Raw genomic sequence first — 15,884 nt, 5'->3', positions numbered from 1 at the left:
GGAGAGGAGAGTGTGGTAAAGGTCTAGGGCAGCAGGAAGTTTGGTTCTCTTCCATTTCTTTTCAGCAGATCGCAGTGTGATTCTTGCTGAGCGGAGCGCAGAGGAGAGCCAGGGTTGGGGAGGGGAGGGGTGAGCAGGTCGGGAGGTGAGGGGACAGCGGGAGTCGAGGGAGGAGGTGAGGGAAGAGAAGAGGGTGGAGGTAGCAGAGTCTACGGAGAGTTGTGAAAAGGAGTCGATAGGAGGGAGGTGAGAGAGAGCAGTGGAGGACGGAGGGGGAGAGAGAGCGGAGGTTACGGCGAGAGGTGACAGTGGGGGTAGGGGGAGCAGGGAGAGAGGGGAGAGACAGAAAAAGAGATGAAATAGTGATCAGAGAGGTCCAGGGGGGTGACAGAGAGGGTGGAGGGGCAGCAGGCCCTGGAGAAGGTGAGGTCCAGTTGACGGCCAGCTTTGTGGGTAGGAGGGGATGGAGAGAGACAGAAGTCGAAGGAGTGAAGGAGAGGGAGGAATCCAGCAGAGTGGCTGGGGTTGGAGAGATGGATGTTGAAGTCACCTAACAGGACAGTTGGGGTAGACAGAGAGGGGAGGAGAGTAGATAGTCGAGTTCATCCAGAAAGTGAGCAAGAGGCCCAGGGGGGCGGTACAGTACAATTAGCAGGAGTTGACAGGGAGAGGTTAGTTGGACGGCATGAAATTCAAAGGTATTAACAGAGAGTGAGGAGAGATCGGAGGGGACAGAAAAGAGTAAGGAGGGAGAGAGGAGAAGACCAGTCCCACCTCCCTGTCCAGTGAGACGCGGGGTATGGGACAGGACATAGAGAGAGGACAGGGCAGCAGGAGTTACAGTGTTATCAGGGGACAGCCAGGTTTCAGTAAGAGCAAGGAAATCGAGAGAGAGGTGGGAGGCAAAGGCAGAGATGAAATCAGCTTTGTTAGCAGAAGACTGACAGTTCCAGAGTGCACCAGAGAGTGTGCGGGAGGGGGGGAGAGGCAGAGGGATGAGATTAGAGGGGTTGGAGGAGCAGCAGCGGAGAGAGGGCAGAGGACGAGGACGAGAGGACAGAACAGGGATGTGAGAGATGGTCATAGCAGGACAGGCAGTGGGGTGGAGGGTACAGACCTGACTAGTAGATGGCTTCTACCAGGGCTCTGTTAGGTTCGGATATATTCGAACAGCGTCTCAGCGCAGGCCTCCCCTTGCTAGACTCCCACAGCTAGACTCCCGGCTCTTTTGTTGCTGGCTCTTCGGTTTGCTGGCGCCGAAATAGGCTGCTGGATTAATGTTACAGCTGTGTGGCAAAAGAACCAACTAAACTGTGTAGAAACCAATCAAGTAGCAAATCAACTTCTAATCAATTTAACCACTCACCTGGTACTAATCACACACTAACTCAGCTAATTCAAACACCACCTTACAATGTTACCAAATGGAGTTAATTTAAAATTACTTAAAGCAGGAACTTACCTATCTGCCTCCGACCCTGGTTGCCTGTAGACTGTTACTTATCTGATACCAAGTATAATAACCTAGAATTACAATAATACACTGTATTTACCAAATAATTGCTTAGTAATGTCAGTTTAATATATACCATTATTAACATGACTGTTTTAGTTAGACATCAGCAGGAAAGCCAATTTGACTGTGCCATATATTTAATGCCTAGAGTGGTTAGCTGTTTGTAAAACATGCCGATTGCACAGATTGGATTATTAAACATTTTCAGCTGTCACCATATCCCAGTAATCGAGTAACCCCAGTAATTTACTATGGAAAGAGTTTTTTGTTTTTCTCTCCTGAGTAATCACAGGCGAGATTTAGAGGAGCGTAGCCATACAATCCCCCCAAGCCAGCCCCCTAGTCGTGCTTCTGCCTTCTGTTTCGTACTGAAAGTAAATAAACTTGGTGTAAACAATATACATCAATTATTAAAGGCTGACCATTTCGTTTTCTCTCTAAGCACAACCTATTCAATTATTAAAGCCCTGTATTAGGACAGCTGTGTCCATTTATTTTGCGTGCAAATGAGAGGGGGAGAAAATGGTTTCTTTCTTCTGATCTCTGAGGGATTACAATGTGCACATCCTAAATTGAGTCAGTAATGGAAGAATGTGCTTTTGTCTTTCTTTGTCTTTCTCTACACCTCTCAAACTCACAGTGTTCTTACTTTTTCTGCATGATCTTATTCTGGCATTAAAATGTTCCATGGTCAGTCCCATTTAGCCTTAAACATTGCCTGGCACTAAACACTAGCATAGCCACTATCAACAATGGCAACACAATGGATGAATATTGCCCACTGGTACCAATGTAGCTCTGTGGCACTGCCACAGATTACCACTCTGTATTGGTTTGCTGTGATACCATTGTCTCAATATGAAACTGTTACCAATGTGGCACCATTTCATTGTGCCAATGCAGCTGTCCTTGTGCACCTACAGTACTACAGATCCATTGCATTGAGTATCATTTGGAGAAAGGGAAACCTGTGAAGAGTTTTTTTAAGAGGTGTCTCAGCAAAGTAATACAGCTTCTCGTCTCTCATTCTAGTTTTGAGAGCTCGTCGCCACCGCGGAAAGAAAAGAAGAAGAAAAGTGGAAAGAAACACAAGCGAGACAGGTGTGTTCTTAAATACTGAGAAAAGAATACAGATGTGTTCTTGAATACTGAGAAAAGAATACAGGTGTGTTCTTAAATACTGAGAAAAGAATACAGGTGTGTTCTTGAATACTGAGAAAAGAATACAGGTGTGTTCTTAAATACTGAGAAAAGAATACAGGTGTGTTCTTGAATACTGAGAAAAGAATACAGGTGTGTTCTTGACTACTGAGAAAAGAATACAGGTGTGTTCTTGAATACTGAGAAAATAATACAGGTGTGTTCTTGAATACTGAGAAAATAATACAGGTGTGTTCTTGACTACTGAGAAAAGGCTGAGAAAAGGTTCTCATGCAAATGGGTGCACCAAGGTTTACATGTAACACGTACAGTGATTAGATATTGACAAAGAATCTCACTAAATCACCCTGTCATCTGCTTTTTGCACGATATAACCCTAACTCTAACTTTTCTGATTGAATTGTGCAAAAAGTTTAACACATAACACTGTAACTATTCGTAATAATATTGTAATTATGTGTAAGTACACATGTATTTACTAAGTAACTACTGTATTAAGACATAATATAAAGTGAAACTTATTTTTCCTGATGGCGTTTTCCCCTATATGTGATTTGTTAACACTGAAAATGCAATACAAATATAGTCAATGAAAGTAGATCAGGTTAATCAAATTAGGATCTGCAGCTGTTTAGATTTCCAGTCTTATCTCAAATCTAGGAGTCTAGAGTCTTCATGGGTTGGAGTCATAAAACAGTAAATGCATGGGAAGCCAATGAAATATTTAAACATTTTCAAAACAATGCATGTTATTTCTATTTAAAAATACAATTGCATATTCTAAATATCTGAAATATTATCAGGTATATTTGAGATATGTTTTATTTATTTTCCTTTGCTTTCAAAAAAAATGTAGTGGTGTCAGCACTGTGAGATCCAAGAGAAGACTAAGAGCTTGTCAGCACTCCATCAGATACTTCGATCTGTAAATGCAGGCTCTGTGCGCGCTGTTTCAGATTGATATCTTCATATTAAGAAGCAATTACAAAAGCAGACGCACACTGGTACACAAGGGGGTTTGGGGGAAGTAGTTGCTATAGAATAATTGGGCCAGCAGGTGGGGTGTAAAATGATCTCCATGTAAAATTGCTGAGCTTCCCTTTTAGGAAAAGCAGAACCGCACTGCAGATGTTCTGCTGCATGTGTCAACCAATGAATAATGCATCCCAACAGAAACAAGAAAAAGGGAACAAGGCACATTTCTCAGACGCAAATCCAAAAATAAAAAGTCAGATCGCCAGTACAAGTTGGACCATTGTCTTTCCCTAAAAGCAAACCCCAACCCAAAATGCATTTTCTGTGCAAGGGGTTAATGACCAGGCTGTGCTGGTTGGCAGAAAAAACCAATGTATGGCACTACACTGCCAAGATTACTAGAGCAACAACGCTGTGCCAGAAGGTTCAGCACAGGGTTTGCTGTCCGATTCCATCATTAAAATACAATCGATTTTAACCAGGTTTTAAAAGTCGAATTATACCCTTTTACCTTATTGGACAAATACATATTTTGATGCGCTAGTAGTCATGATGTAGATCCTACAATGTTTATCCAAGCAGGTTTTTAAAATATAGACATTATTACGAAACTATATATCTTGTTCCACAGTTCACTGATACGGGATGAACAGTAAAACCCCAAACTCATCCTTGAGTTTTGATGATTTTTTTAATATGGCACGTATTTTTGTGGCATTTATTTTTCATCATCCATTAAAAGTTACAAAACTAAAACTATTTAAAAAGAATGCATTATATTGTACCTGTATGGTTTTATTATTTAGTCAATAATTACCCAATATTAGAACTGATTGAAAATATTACAGCATCTAATCCTAAAACATAAACCTAAAAAGGACTACAATAGCTTTTAGCCATGGTCTAGTTGGTTATCATATGCAGTATTTTGGAAGATGTTCCATCTTTCGGCTTCCATTTTCTTCAGGGGTGCTATTACTCTGGGTCTCTGAGGATGCTGGAAGTAGTGGATTAAAAATGTAGTGAAAAATAACCTAAAATGGACGCTGGAAACCACAATAGCAATAAGAAGCAGTGCTTGAAGCCTCCAGCTGACCTCGTTTAGCGGGTGATCTGGGAAAATAAAGAGGTTTAAACTAAATTGTTTCGTAGCCAGCGTTACTTTGACAGCTCTTTGTCTTGTTCCTAAATAAATCAAAATGACAGTGTTTGTTTTATTTTTACATGGATATTTGAAATACAGACCTTTTCATTAAGGTTTAAGAGTCTCATTAACAAATATGTTAATACATCTCTAAAGATACAATCTGTTACTGGTAAAAAAAAAAAAAATCATGTAAAGAAATTGCAGCTGGCTGTATCTCATCAATATCCGGGTCTACGTCAGTAAATATTATGAAGATAAAGAATAAAGTTTGATATGACTGTAGCAGACTGTTGTTCAAAAAGCAACAACAGCCTAAACCAGTTTCATGAATGTCTAACTCTATTGTATTCATTAAATAACTAATGAGTCAAAGTTTACTTGTGACTTGAGTAAAACAGAACTGCTTAAAATGAAACGTGCGATTAGCTGACATTTTGTTATTAACAGTTTTCCTTCTTGTTTTTCTCTCTCTATACCGTTTATAGTAAATATGGTTGATTTTAGTATTTTCAGATTTTTCTAATTGTTGAATCTCACTATAGGTCTGCTTCTGGTTCCAGGAAGAAACGTAGATACAGGTGAGCCCAGAAATGATGCCCGCTTACTGTATTAGGACAATTACAAGGTTATATCAACGTGTACACTATGGTTTCTTAAAGAAAGATTTTGAAGTAGAACAATTGCTACAGGTTTGTAAAGGGCCCAATATAGCTTAGTGTGCACTAAACCCATTTCTCATGGAGCTAATAACTGTTGATTGGTTTAGTTTTTAGGTGCTGGGTAATGTTTAGTAGATCAGCCCATCATATTTTACAGTAAACCGGCTCGAGTTTCTGACTTTGTACCTTTTTGTAATTGATTGATTGAACTTTTTAAGCTCCAAAATAATATCAGGTTATTTAATTGTTTTACTTTATGGTCTTAGGTCTGGGAGCCCAAAGAACAAACAGAAAGACAAGAACAAACACAGAAAGAGGTAAGGGGCCTTCTCATCTCTCTGTGCAGCAGTAGCAGAGAATGCAAAGTAATGTCAGTCAGTCCACTGTGTGTGCCATGCAATCAACAAAATACTGCACCTGCATTCATTCAATCAACATATACAGCATCCGCATAGCATCTCCTGTTCTGTGGTGCAGAGTTCACTTGTGCTCATTGATTAGTATGCAGTGCTCAGCAGTTACAAACAAGGTGCTAGATGATAACTGATGTAACTAGGTGCTAACATTGCTTTCTTTGCACATGTTTATGTGTAGGACAGAGTGCTTGTTTGCTGACTGGTTGTTTTAGCTCTAACATTTGGAATGAAAGCTGTCCGTTTCAAGTAGCTTGAAATGTAGGCATAGCAGTAAGTTCCATTTGTCAAGGGATCCAAACCTCTCTGAAAAGTATGAATCGCCCCTAGTCAAAGCATTAACCTGTGAACAATCACTTATACTTGCAGTGGTGGCTTCATTTTAGATTCCCTATATAAAGTAAGCAATAATATACCTAAAATGTATATGTTACGGTTCATGTGTAAAATCAGTAAATCTATAGATTAACCGGTAAATGTGTAGATTTACCAGCTCAGCGGTCAATGTATAAAATAACTAAGGAGATGGTAGTAAACATTCTCTTTCACTTACATCCATGATCACTATCTGGCAACAATTCACAAAACAAAATAATGTCTTGCTGGCAAAATGACGTAGCACACTGAATGATTCTCACTGAAATGCAAAACTTGCGTGCCCTTAGGTTATGCTTTTTCTAAGTGAGTTCAAGTTAATAGTACTAAATCACTCTTAGTAGAGGTGTGGGTTTTGCTGAAGAGATGTCATAATTACCTCACCTAATGTTTGCTTTGTGGTAAAGGGGGATAAAATCGTTAGAAATAAAACCAGAAATCTTTCTCTAATCATGTCTGTATATGGGACAAAACATGAATACATGGTCTCTGCTAAATATTATTATTATTATTATTATTATTATTATTATTATTATTATTATTATTATTATTATTATTATTTTAAAAAAATCCTAAGGTTGGAGTTTAAGAAAAATAAATAATAAATTAGTTAATTACATAAAAGTACATAACAGATCTTACAGAAATCTTTATTTAAAATTATTTTTAAAATTATTTTTATTTTTTTTCCATTAAGTTCCTGATATTACTTTATTTCCGAATTCACCTAAAATTCCGTAGCATTAACTACCATCTCCTTAGTTATTTTTATACATTGACCGATGAGCTTGTACATCTAAACATATACTGGTTATTTTATAGATTGATCTCTGAGCTGGTAAATCTACACATTTACCGGGTTGTTCTACAGATTTTCCGATTTTACACATGGACCATAACATATATACTGAGCATCAAAAGAAAATCACTTATATTTGAGCATCAAAAGAAACGTATCACTTATATTTGGATAAAATTCACTAGATGTGATCGAAAAGTGACAAACTGTTTTAGAGCAGGTGCAGTGAATTTTTATTGTGCTGATTAACAATTGACAACACGAAGTGATCTGTCGAACTTGGGCAGGTGTTGTGACTCTTGATCTCCCAGTTCGTGGCCTGTCATTGGCAGTGTGTCTGGTTATACCGTCTCGCCAGGTTTGAAATTGCTGGCTGTGAGCACCCAAGACGGCGAGCCACAGTACGCTGCCCTAGTCCAGCATCCAACATGCCGATCGCACGAAGGCGCTGCTCTCTTGACAGACATGGCATTTTGGTGTTTTTCTGTGATTTTCTTATTGCTTTTATTCAAGCTTGCTATTCAACAGTTGAAATCACTCCATATCCAGTGTCCAATCAACTGTCTCACTAATTAGGTGATTAAGTGCATATTCAGTCAGCATCACTCCAGCGTGTCATGGTCAAGGATGATCGAGTGATTAAAAAGAAACCAAAAACATTTCGTCAATATCCATCATTTATATACCTTATTTTTTTTTTCTCCAAAAATAAATGTGTTATAATCGTGATAAGTTTCTTTTGATGCTCGGTATATGTTATTCATCATGAACAGGCACTTATTTATAGCGTATGCCACTCGCTGCACTTACAAACACTGTACCAGTTTGAAATTATCCAATGACTGTATATTAATATTCATATTTTACATTTCCATCGCCACTGCATGGTGATTAATGTGCTGTAAGTAGCTGGAGTGTGTTAATACATTCAGCCTTAGCCAGCTCTTCTCGGACATTATTAATGAGCCGCTCTCCTGCTCTGCTTGTTTGGTAGGGAGCAGGTGGAGAAAGTGCCAAACTCAGCTCATTTGAGAGTGCTACTCTGCAGACAGCCCTCAGAAAACCTGTGCTTGCCAGATTGGAGCGCTGCACCTGGGTAGTGTTAATTGCCCTCCTCCATCAGGGTTAATGCTGCCTGCTTTTCCCCTAGATCCCCTGTAGAATCCCCCGGCAGGTCCCACCGAAGAGGGAGCTGCTGCAGCTCCCGCAGTGCCTCGCTGTCTTCAGTGTGCAGCTTATCTACGTCTCCTAGCAGGTATGTCCTTATGACCAGTCACACTGATCCACACTAGTGAGAAACACAGTCACAGCACAGTGCCCCATACCCACTAAGAATAGCAATCTTCTCATTGTTTTTAACCACCTTTATTTTGGGCAATTTAATGTCAGATAAATACAATGTTCAGTTTAGTTTTTTTGTGTCAGTTTTACACTTTTGTTTCATGGTTTTTAAAGTGCTCTGAAGATTGGATACATTGTGAAATGACTATGATTTAGACATGCTTTCATTCTCCGCTCTACCAAGCCTGCAGCTAAAGCAGTAATGCTATTTAACTGTCAATTAAGGTCATGAAGCATGACGCATTTAAAATCTGTGTGGAATATTAAAATATCCAGTACAGCATTAGCTGTTAAAATATATAACACGAGGAAGCACAAGGTACTGTGGCCTAAAACAATGGATTGGAAGTCAGGTGCTGGAACCAGCACCGGAGCCTAAATGGAAGTCAAAAATTGCCAAGGGACTGTGTGAATTACTTTGGATCACACTGGCAATCGGCTACAGATAGGCAATGAGATTAAAATAATTCTGATTGGACTACTGTTGGGGACCTTTGGGAAATGATGGTCTCAGCTATTTACATTGCAATTGGCAGTAATTGTATTGCAAACAGTTCCACCAATGCCAAGAAGAATTCATCAGGAATGGACATAAAACTACAGGTAGGTTATGAGTCCAAAACCCCTTAAACATAAGCAGAAAGCAGACCACTTGTTAACCAGTTACAGTCACTATGCAGGCTTATTGTACATTAAGAATGAGGATTTGGCCCCTTATTATTATTAATAATAATGCTTAGGTTTCTGGGGCCCTAAAAACACTTTCTGTCCTGCAGACAGACTCCCAAGCACAGAGCGGATGGGCACAGGGCCTACTGCACCCCTTCCAGCCGCAGTGTGTCTCCCTCGCCTGCCCGAGGAGGCCAGCCCTCCCCCCCCAGGCAGAACGGAAATCGGGACCCCACTAGGAACGGACGAGAGGACGAGGGGAACGAGCTCCCGGCAGAGAAAACCCAGGATGTATGTAATCTCTTCTATACCTTTTTTCTTTCTTTTTTTGTTTATTATTTCTAGTCTGCTGTATTGGTTTGATCTAGCGGTAGCCATCCGTAGCAATCAGCTCCCGAGCGGGACTGCCTATGTGCTCGCCATCCTTCACCATTATGTTTTTATTTATCATTGACATCAGAACAGCCTGGGATAAAAGTGCACAAGGTTAAGGATCCCTTTCTGGCAATTAAAAAATGAATAAAACTCAAAGCACGAGTCAGCAGTAAAACCCAGTTCCCTCATATTTGTTGGGGTGGGGCGAGGGGGCCTAGGCACATTTCAGTACATTTCATAAATATCTCTTATTAAATGACTTGCATGCTCTCAAACATTACTGAAAGATCTACACATTTATTTGTAATTTCTTGAAATGTTCATTAATTGAAAAAAAAAACTAAAAAGTTTTAAAGCAGTCTATGGTTTATTTAACATGTAACCAAAATTTTGAAATGTAGATTTCTGAATCGTCAGCTAGTGATTTAAAGAAGTACATTAGGCCGTGATTTATATAGAGTAGGTGTGCCCTTTAATTGGGACCATTTGTTTGTGAAAGAAAAATACAGTAAGAAACACCTTAGATGGTTATTTTAAGTTGTTTGTTACCATCTGTGTGATAGCAGCTCTTTGGATCTGTTCCACTATACTTGCCTAGTTGCAAGTAATGGAAAAGTGACCATGCTGATGTGTAGATGTCCCCTGGGCTGCCTCAGCAGTTTGAAGGAAAAAAATATAAATCCTCTGCAACTTTGCCATCTGACCTGGCTATTTCTATAAAAGTGAGATTTACAGATCTCCACCAAACATTATTTTAAGTTTAAAAACAGTATTACTGAGATAAAATGGACCCCATAAGGATTTAGCAGTAAATAATAAATTTATTATAGAAAAGTCTTCTCTATTCTGTACCACTTGATTAAAAAAAGGATCATTTTTTCAGTTCCGGTGGTATACTGTGTTTCTCTGGCTAGTTTAGCATCTTGCAGTAATGGTTTGAAACGAAATGCTATTCAAAACATAAGAAACACAAGGGGTTGGGAAGCTTACACTGACTATTGCTGACGTCATAATTCACTCTTTAACAAAATACAAGAGAAACCGTCTAAAGGCACATTTAGCAGATAAAGGTAGGGTTTTACATTTCCTAGGTAGAGTGCTATTCTGCTTTTTAGTGTACTATAGTACAGTATAATACACCCCAGAGCCAGCCTGCCTCATTTATATTGGACTCTGGGGGTCCAATCAGCTAGCATGAGAACCAGTCAGAGGATGTGTAAAAGGTACAGCCACCCTTCTGTACTGCATTACTGTATGTCATCTGGAACAAACCCAAACCACAGTAAGTTCAGATACTTCATTAGGACCCTACTCCGGTATAGTTAATATATGTGCTTTCCTTAATCAAAGCTGCTCATTGTTTAAATATATTTATATCTGAAGTATTGGATTTGTGTGTATTTGTATTGTCCATGTCAGAATGCAGAACTCTATCAGGATTAAAGTTTAGTGATAATGATTTTTGAATGTGGGACATTGGTATGTGTTCTTAATACAAGGCAGATATTCAGAAATGTGTTGCCCACGTTTGCATGTCTTTGAGGGAGTGTCTTTGAGTTATTTTATTTTTTTTGTTATTGATTTTAGTTCTAATACAAATAAATATCCAAACGTATTTTCTGTCTCATTCTATATAAAAAGCATTCATATGTTTTGGAACTGGATCAAGTAGGTTAAAGGGTACGTCAATTAGATTTCTTTTCAATACAGATGTCTGTAAAAATGCTCAGTATAGGATAATAAGAGCCAAACTGTCAAATTGTGTCAAGACCATTTTTTTTAAAAAAAATCGAATGTAGAGTACTACTTCTTTTGTTTTTGCATGTCACACCTCGATGGCAGCAACACTTCTGTCACGTGAATTAATGTCCATTTCTGTTTATGACATGCATACCTGTTTAATCTGTGCTAAGTATAGCAATTGAAAGGAAAATGTTTTTACATGAGGAACAACTCTTAGGCGTAGACCCTTGCAGGCTTTGTGTTGGAAATTCATCTTTTGGGGTACAATAAAATCCTTCTGTGATATTACAGTGAAGCCTGAATTAACCTGACACTGACTGGACTAGGGGTGGCCATCCCTGGTCCTGGACAGCCACAATCCTGCAGGTTTTCTGGGTATCTTTAAATCATTAATGGCCAAACACCTGGACAAAATGTAAGTGTTGACATATTAAGAAAATATTTGGTTCAATTGAGTAACTGAGAACTCGGGTAGAATGAAAACCAGAAGACCCTGCGGCTCTCCAGGGCCAGCGCTGCAGCCGCCTATTTACATTTCCTTAATATTAAATGCATTACCTGTCCATCATTCTCTATTGTTGTTTGTGCTAAGATCCTTATTTATTTAGAAATGACTTTAAAGCTACTAAAGATGTCATTTCTGCCATGTTATGCAACTGTGGCAACTGTGACAGAGTAAACAGGACAGTCTCTGAATACAATTCTTCAGCTGTACGCCCCTAGTGGACAGAAAAAAAACAACAACTCAGAAATGCACCTTTTGCAGCAGCAAAGAGATTAGTCTTGAAGATATCGTCACAGAAAAAAGTATTGGCACCCTATGCTTATTATACTATAATACAAGGTAACAGATTAAGCATTTAGTAAACTTTAACCACCTTTTAATAAAACAAAAAGCAAAATACACAATTTCTAGTAATTTAATAAACAATCTTTATCAAAAAACAAATGTATTTATTTTAAAGTATTCGTTCATGACCCCTGCTTTAGTGTTTCGTGTCTTCCTTTACTTTTTTTTGCTTTCAGACGTTTGTGATAATTCTTGACCAGTATGTTACATCTTGTCGGGGAAATCGTGGCCCATTCTGGTTTGCATATTTCCTTCAGCTGGATACACAATGCTTGGCTACAGCTTTTTTCAGATCAGTCCAAAACATTTCTGTTAGACTGAGATCTGGCGATTGAGAAGGCCGTTCCAGAACTTTTATCTTTGTTTTCTTCATGAATTCCAGAGTTGACTTAGCTGTATGCTTTGAGTCATCATTGTGTTGGAAGATAAACTGTCTGCCAATCAGCCTACAAGCAGATAGTATGATTGTACTTTGTAGAATGTTTTGATACATGGCTGCAGTCATTTGATTTTCAATCACATGAATGTCTCCAGTCCCTGAACAGATCGAACCACCTCCATGTTTAACTGAAGGTACAAGGTTTTCTTCATTGAAGATTGAAGACTTTCCCATTTTTTCTCCAAACATACTGAGGTCCATTTTTGGGGAAATGTTCTATTTTAGTCTCATTAGACCAGATAATTGTGTTTGAAGAATGCTTCTGATTCCTGATCATATTTTAGAGGGTCTCTGTGCATACAGCTCTTCAGTGTTCAGATGCTTTTGTACAGTTCTTTCATGCACTATTATGCCTGATGCTTCTAAATCTTTTTTTTTGATGTCCTTGGGTGTATTTTTTTTAGCTGCTCGGATGTTTCTCCTACCTGCTTTTCTTTGGCTGTCCACTTCTTTCAAGCTTTTCAGTTCTATTTGTATTTCTTGATTATTGCTCTGATTTGTAGATTTTGGTATTCCATATTCCTTTGTTATAGTTTTGCTACGAGTGCTTTTCTCAAATGTGAATCCAATTGCTTTGTCTTGACCATCATCTGCTGTGTTGCCAAAACGTTCTTCTTCAACAGAAATAATTACCTCTTTCTCTGGCTATCGACTTTAGAATGCGGCTTAATTGCTGTGTAATGATTTGAAATGAATGAATATATTTTTTAATTAGTTCTATTCAATTTTGACAGACTGCTTGTTTTTTTTTTTTTTTTTTTATATAAATATTGTTTGTTAAACTGCCAGAAATTATGTATTTTGTTCTTTGTCAAACTAATTAGCGGCTAACGTTCACTAAATGCTTGTATTTAACATGTTGTAGGTGTATTAAGTATAAGGTGCCAATACTTTTGTCTGCGACCATAATTCTCAGCAGAACAAACTTAATAGGATATGAAACAGGTAGGACAATAAATCTTAGGAAAATGTAGATGGAGTGAAGTATTGATTTAAGACCGGTATAGCAGTGGCTTATTTAAGGCAATTTGCTTGTATTGAAAACAATTGTAAATCTGTTCTTTGGTTTACTGGCTGGTAAGATTACCACTTAATTCAGATGACTGTTAATACAGGTTTTACTGTACTTTTATATTACAATAAGGCCAATAGGTATATATTTTTTAAAAACCTAATCAGCCTTTATTTGTTTTCAGTTTTACAACACTTGTATTGCATTTTGTACACTGCTTACAGTGCTGCAGTGTGAAAGAAAACATATTTTTTTAATACACCAGGAGATTAAAAAAATGTAAAAGGGACATCAACCGTTTTGAATTGCATCTGTTTAAAAGAAAAGCATTCTAAGTAACTCAAATTGAAGCACAAGTTACATACACTGTGTACAACCTTAACAAAAATAGCATATATTCCTGTCTATGCTGTGTTTGCATAACGTCCTGGTTAATGGGACCATAGGAGAACGAGACTCGCATAAATAAGTGGAGATAGACTTAAGACAGAGGGAAGGAGACACTTCTTTACAGAGAGAGTGATGAGGCTATGGAATGGGTTATCTAGTCATGCTGTTGAGACTGAATCACTTCTCACAATTCTTCTGTGACCCATAGGAAACAGCATAATTGGGTGAGAGCTCCCAGCAGCCTTCTGTCTAAATGTGTCACTTGATTATGTGACTCCTGTTCTCCCATGATTCTGTCAACCATTTTAATAAGATCGGAGAAGAAAACACAGCAATTTGATCTATCTTTACAAATACTGTATTGTATTCTAATAACCAGGTCGCTGGCTTTATATATGAGTCTAGTTTCATTTGATAAATACAGATTTGTCCGCTTTATCTCCTGGGCAAAGCTGTAAAAAAGGTTTCTCCAAATGGAAATCAGATTACATATCAGCACAAGCTCTGTAAGTACTAGTTTGGATGGGCAGGTGTTATTTTCTCCAAAGCTTTGATGGAGGAAGTGCCTCAAAGCTCTGCCTGTGCAAATAATGCATACTGTGGTAGAACTCCACTGACAAAAAAACCCTGATTTTGAAAAACCATTCAAGCAGTCATGATCAATAAGCAACCGAAGACCGAGTTGCTATCAGGCTTATGTATTTCTATATTTTACCTGTTTGCTATCCAGATACAAATTGGTTTGTGGACTGCAAATGGAGCTGGTGCCTGCCCTAATTTGATACTGGACTGAGAGGAGAACTACTGACAGTTTCACTGTGCTGATGTATCAGGGGGAGCAATTTGATAGCTGGCAGCCCTTTTAAACAGATCTTCCCAAAACACGTTGCGCTCCCCTAGTTTTCCATTCTCACTGCTGTGTGTGACTCACCTCTCTGACCTCTATGTACAGCTGGTGTGCTCTTTCCCTTTCATTAGCTGACTTACTGCATGCCCTCACAGTCATTTCTTTATTTGTTCATATATGTTATTCTAAAGCTTTTTTTTTCCCTTAAAATTGGTCACGGCTGCTGTTTGAGCAAGAGAAAGCAGTATTTGTTTTGTTTTGATTTTTTTTTTTTTTTAAAGCAACAGATCAATAGCACATTACTAAAGAGTCATTGTCTTTTCCCCCATTCTGCACTCCAATGTGGAGAATATTGTTTTCTTTTTATTATTGCATACCTGTCACTGATTGAAAAAAAAAGGTAGGTATTGGTCTGCCTACGCACGTACACATTTTGCGGATGAGCCTGTTAAAAGCACCCTAGCTTGATTTTTAAATGTTTATATTTTTTAATTTTGTATCTTTTGGTGTTTTGTTTTTTTAACTCATATATAACTCCAGTTAGCCCCAGCACACGATCCTCTTCCATTTTTCTGTTGGTAGAATGCATATGTGTGTTTAGCTTTTTCTTTCCCACCATGAATGGTATCATCCATGTTTTTATTTTTTTAAAAATTTTATTTCAATAGCTGTTCTTATAACTGTCAATGACTCTAGTGGCTGTTTGTCATTCTAGTTTTAGAGAGCAAAAATGGGGCTATGGTCATTTCCATGTTATTAATTTTTTTAATTCACCTGATAATTACGCAGCAGCCTTTCTGAGATTATATTTATTTACTTGGAACAATATTTAATGCATGTAAGATAATATATAGAAATGGTTATAGTGAATTTGAAAATGCTGTTCTGAAAACTGATCATCACCTTTGACCTTTTCTTCACGTACGCATTCCCCAAACAGACCCAAAGAAACCAGTGGTGTGTTTTTAACTGCCTTACATCATTTTTACAAGTGTTTAAGTGTGCTGGTTTGTCTTTTTTTAATGTTATCAGTGGTGTAACTAGGCTTATAACGCAATTATAACCCACTGAGCTCTAAAACCAAAAATTGTTAACAAAACAGATACAGTGAGCCAAAAGACAGATGAGTAAGTTTGATATTATTATGATTATCATTATTCTTATCATCACAGT

The 15,884-nt window shown here is 38.2% G+C and overlaps 1 protein-coding gene across 3 annotated transcripts in view; it reads left to right on the top strand.

The window, feature by feature from the left end:
• LOC117430657 (serine/arginine repetitive matrix protein 3-like) overlaps positions 1-15,884 on the top strand; it is an 83,609-nt gene that overhangs the window by 56,342 nt on the left and 11,383 nt on the right. For all 3 annotated transcript variants that reach the window (XR_009308935.1, XM_059000805.1, XM_034903055.2), the window contains 5 exons: positions 2,549-2,617; positions 5,342-5,377; positions 5,725-5,775; positions 8,196-8,300; positions 9,163-9,346. Coding sequence is in view for 2 of the 3 variants with exons in the window: in XM_059000805.1 (XP_058856788.1) it covers positions 2,549-2,617; positions 5,342-5,377; positions 5,725-5,775; positions 8,196-8,300; positions 9,163-9,346 (445 nt within the window). In the remaining variant the exon portion in view is untranslated. The remainder of the gene's footprint in view (positions 1-2,548; positions 2,618-5,341; positions 5,378-5,724; positions 5,776-8,195; positions 8,301-9,162; positions 9,347-15,884) is intronic.

The sequence above is a fragment of the Acipenser ruthenus genome, chromosome 26 (genome assembly GCF_902713425.1).
Source record: "Acipenser ruthenus chromosome 26, fAciRut3.2 maternal haplotype, whole genome shotgun sequence".
Classification (NCBI taxonomy): domain Eukaryota; kingdom Metazoa; phylum Chordata; class Actinopteri; order Acipenseriformes; family Acipenseridae; genus Acipenser; species Acipenser ruthenus.
This window is presented reverse-complemented; position numbering and strand designations above follow the sequence as displayed.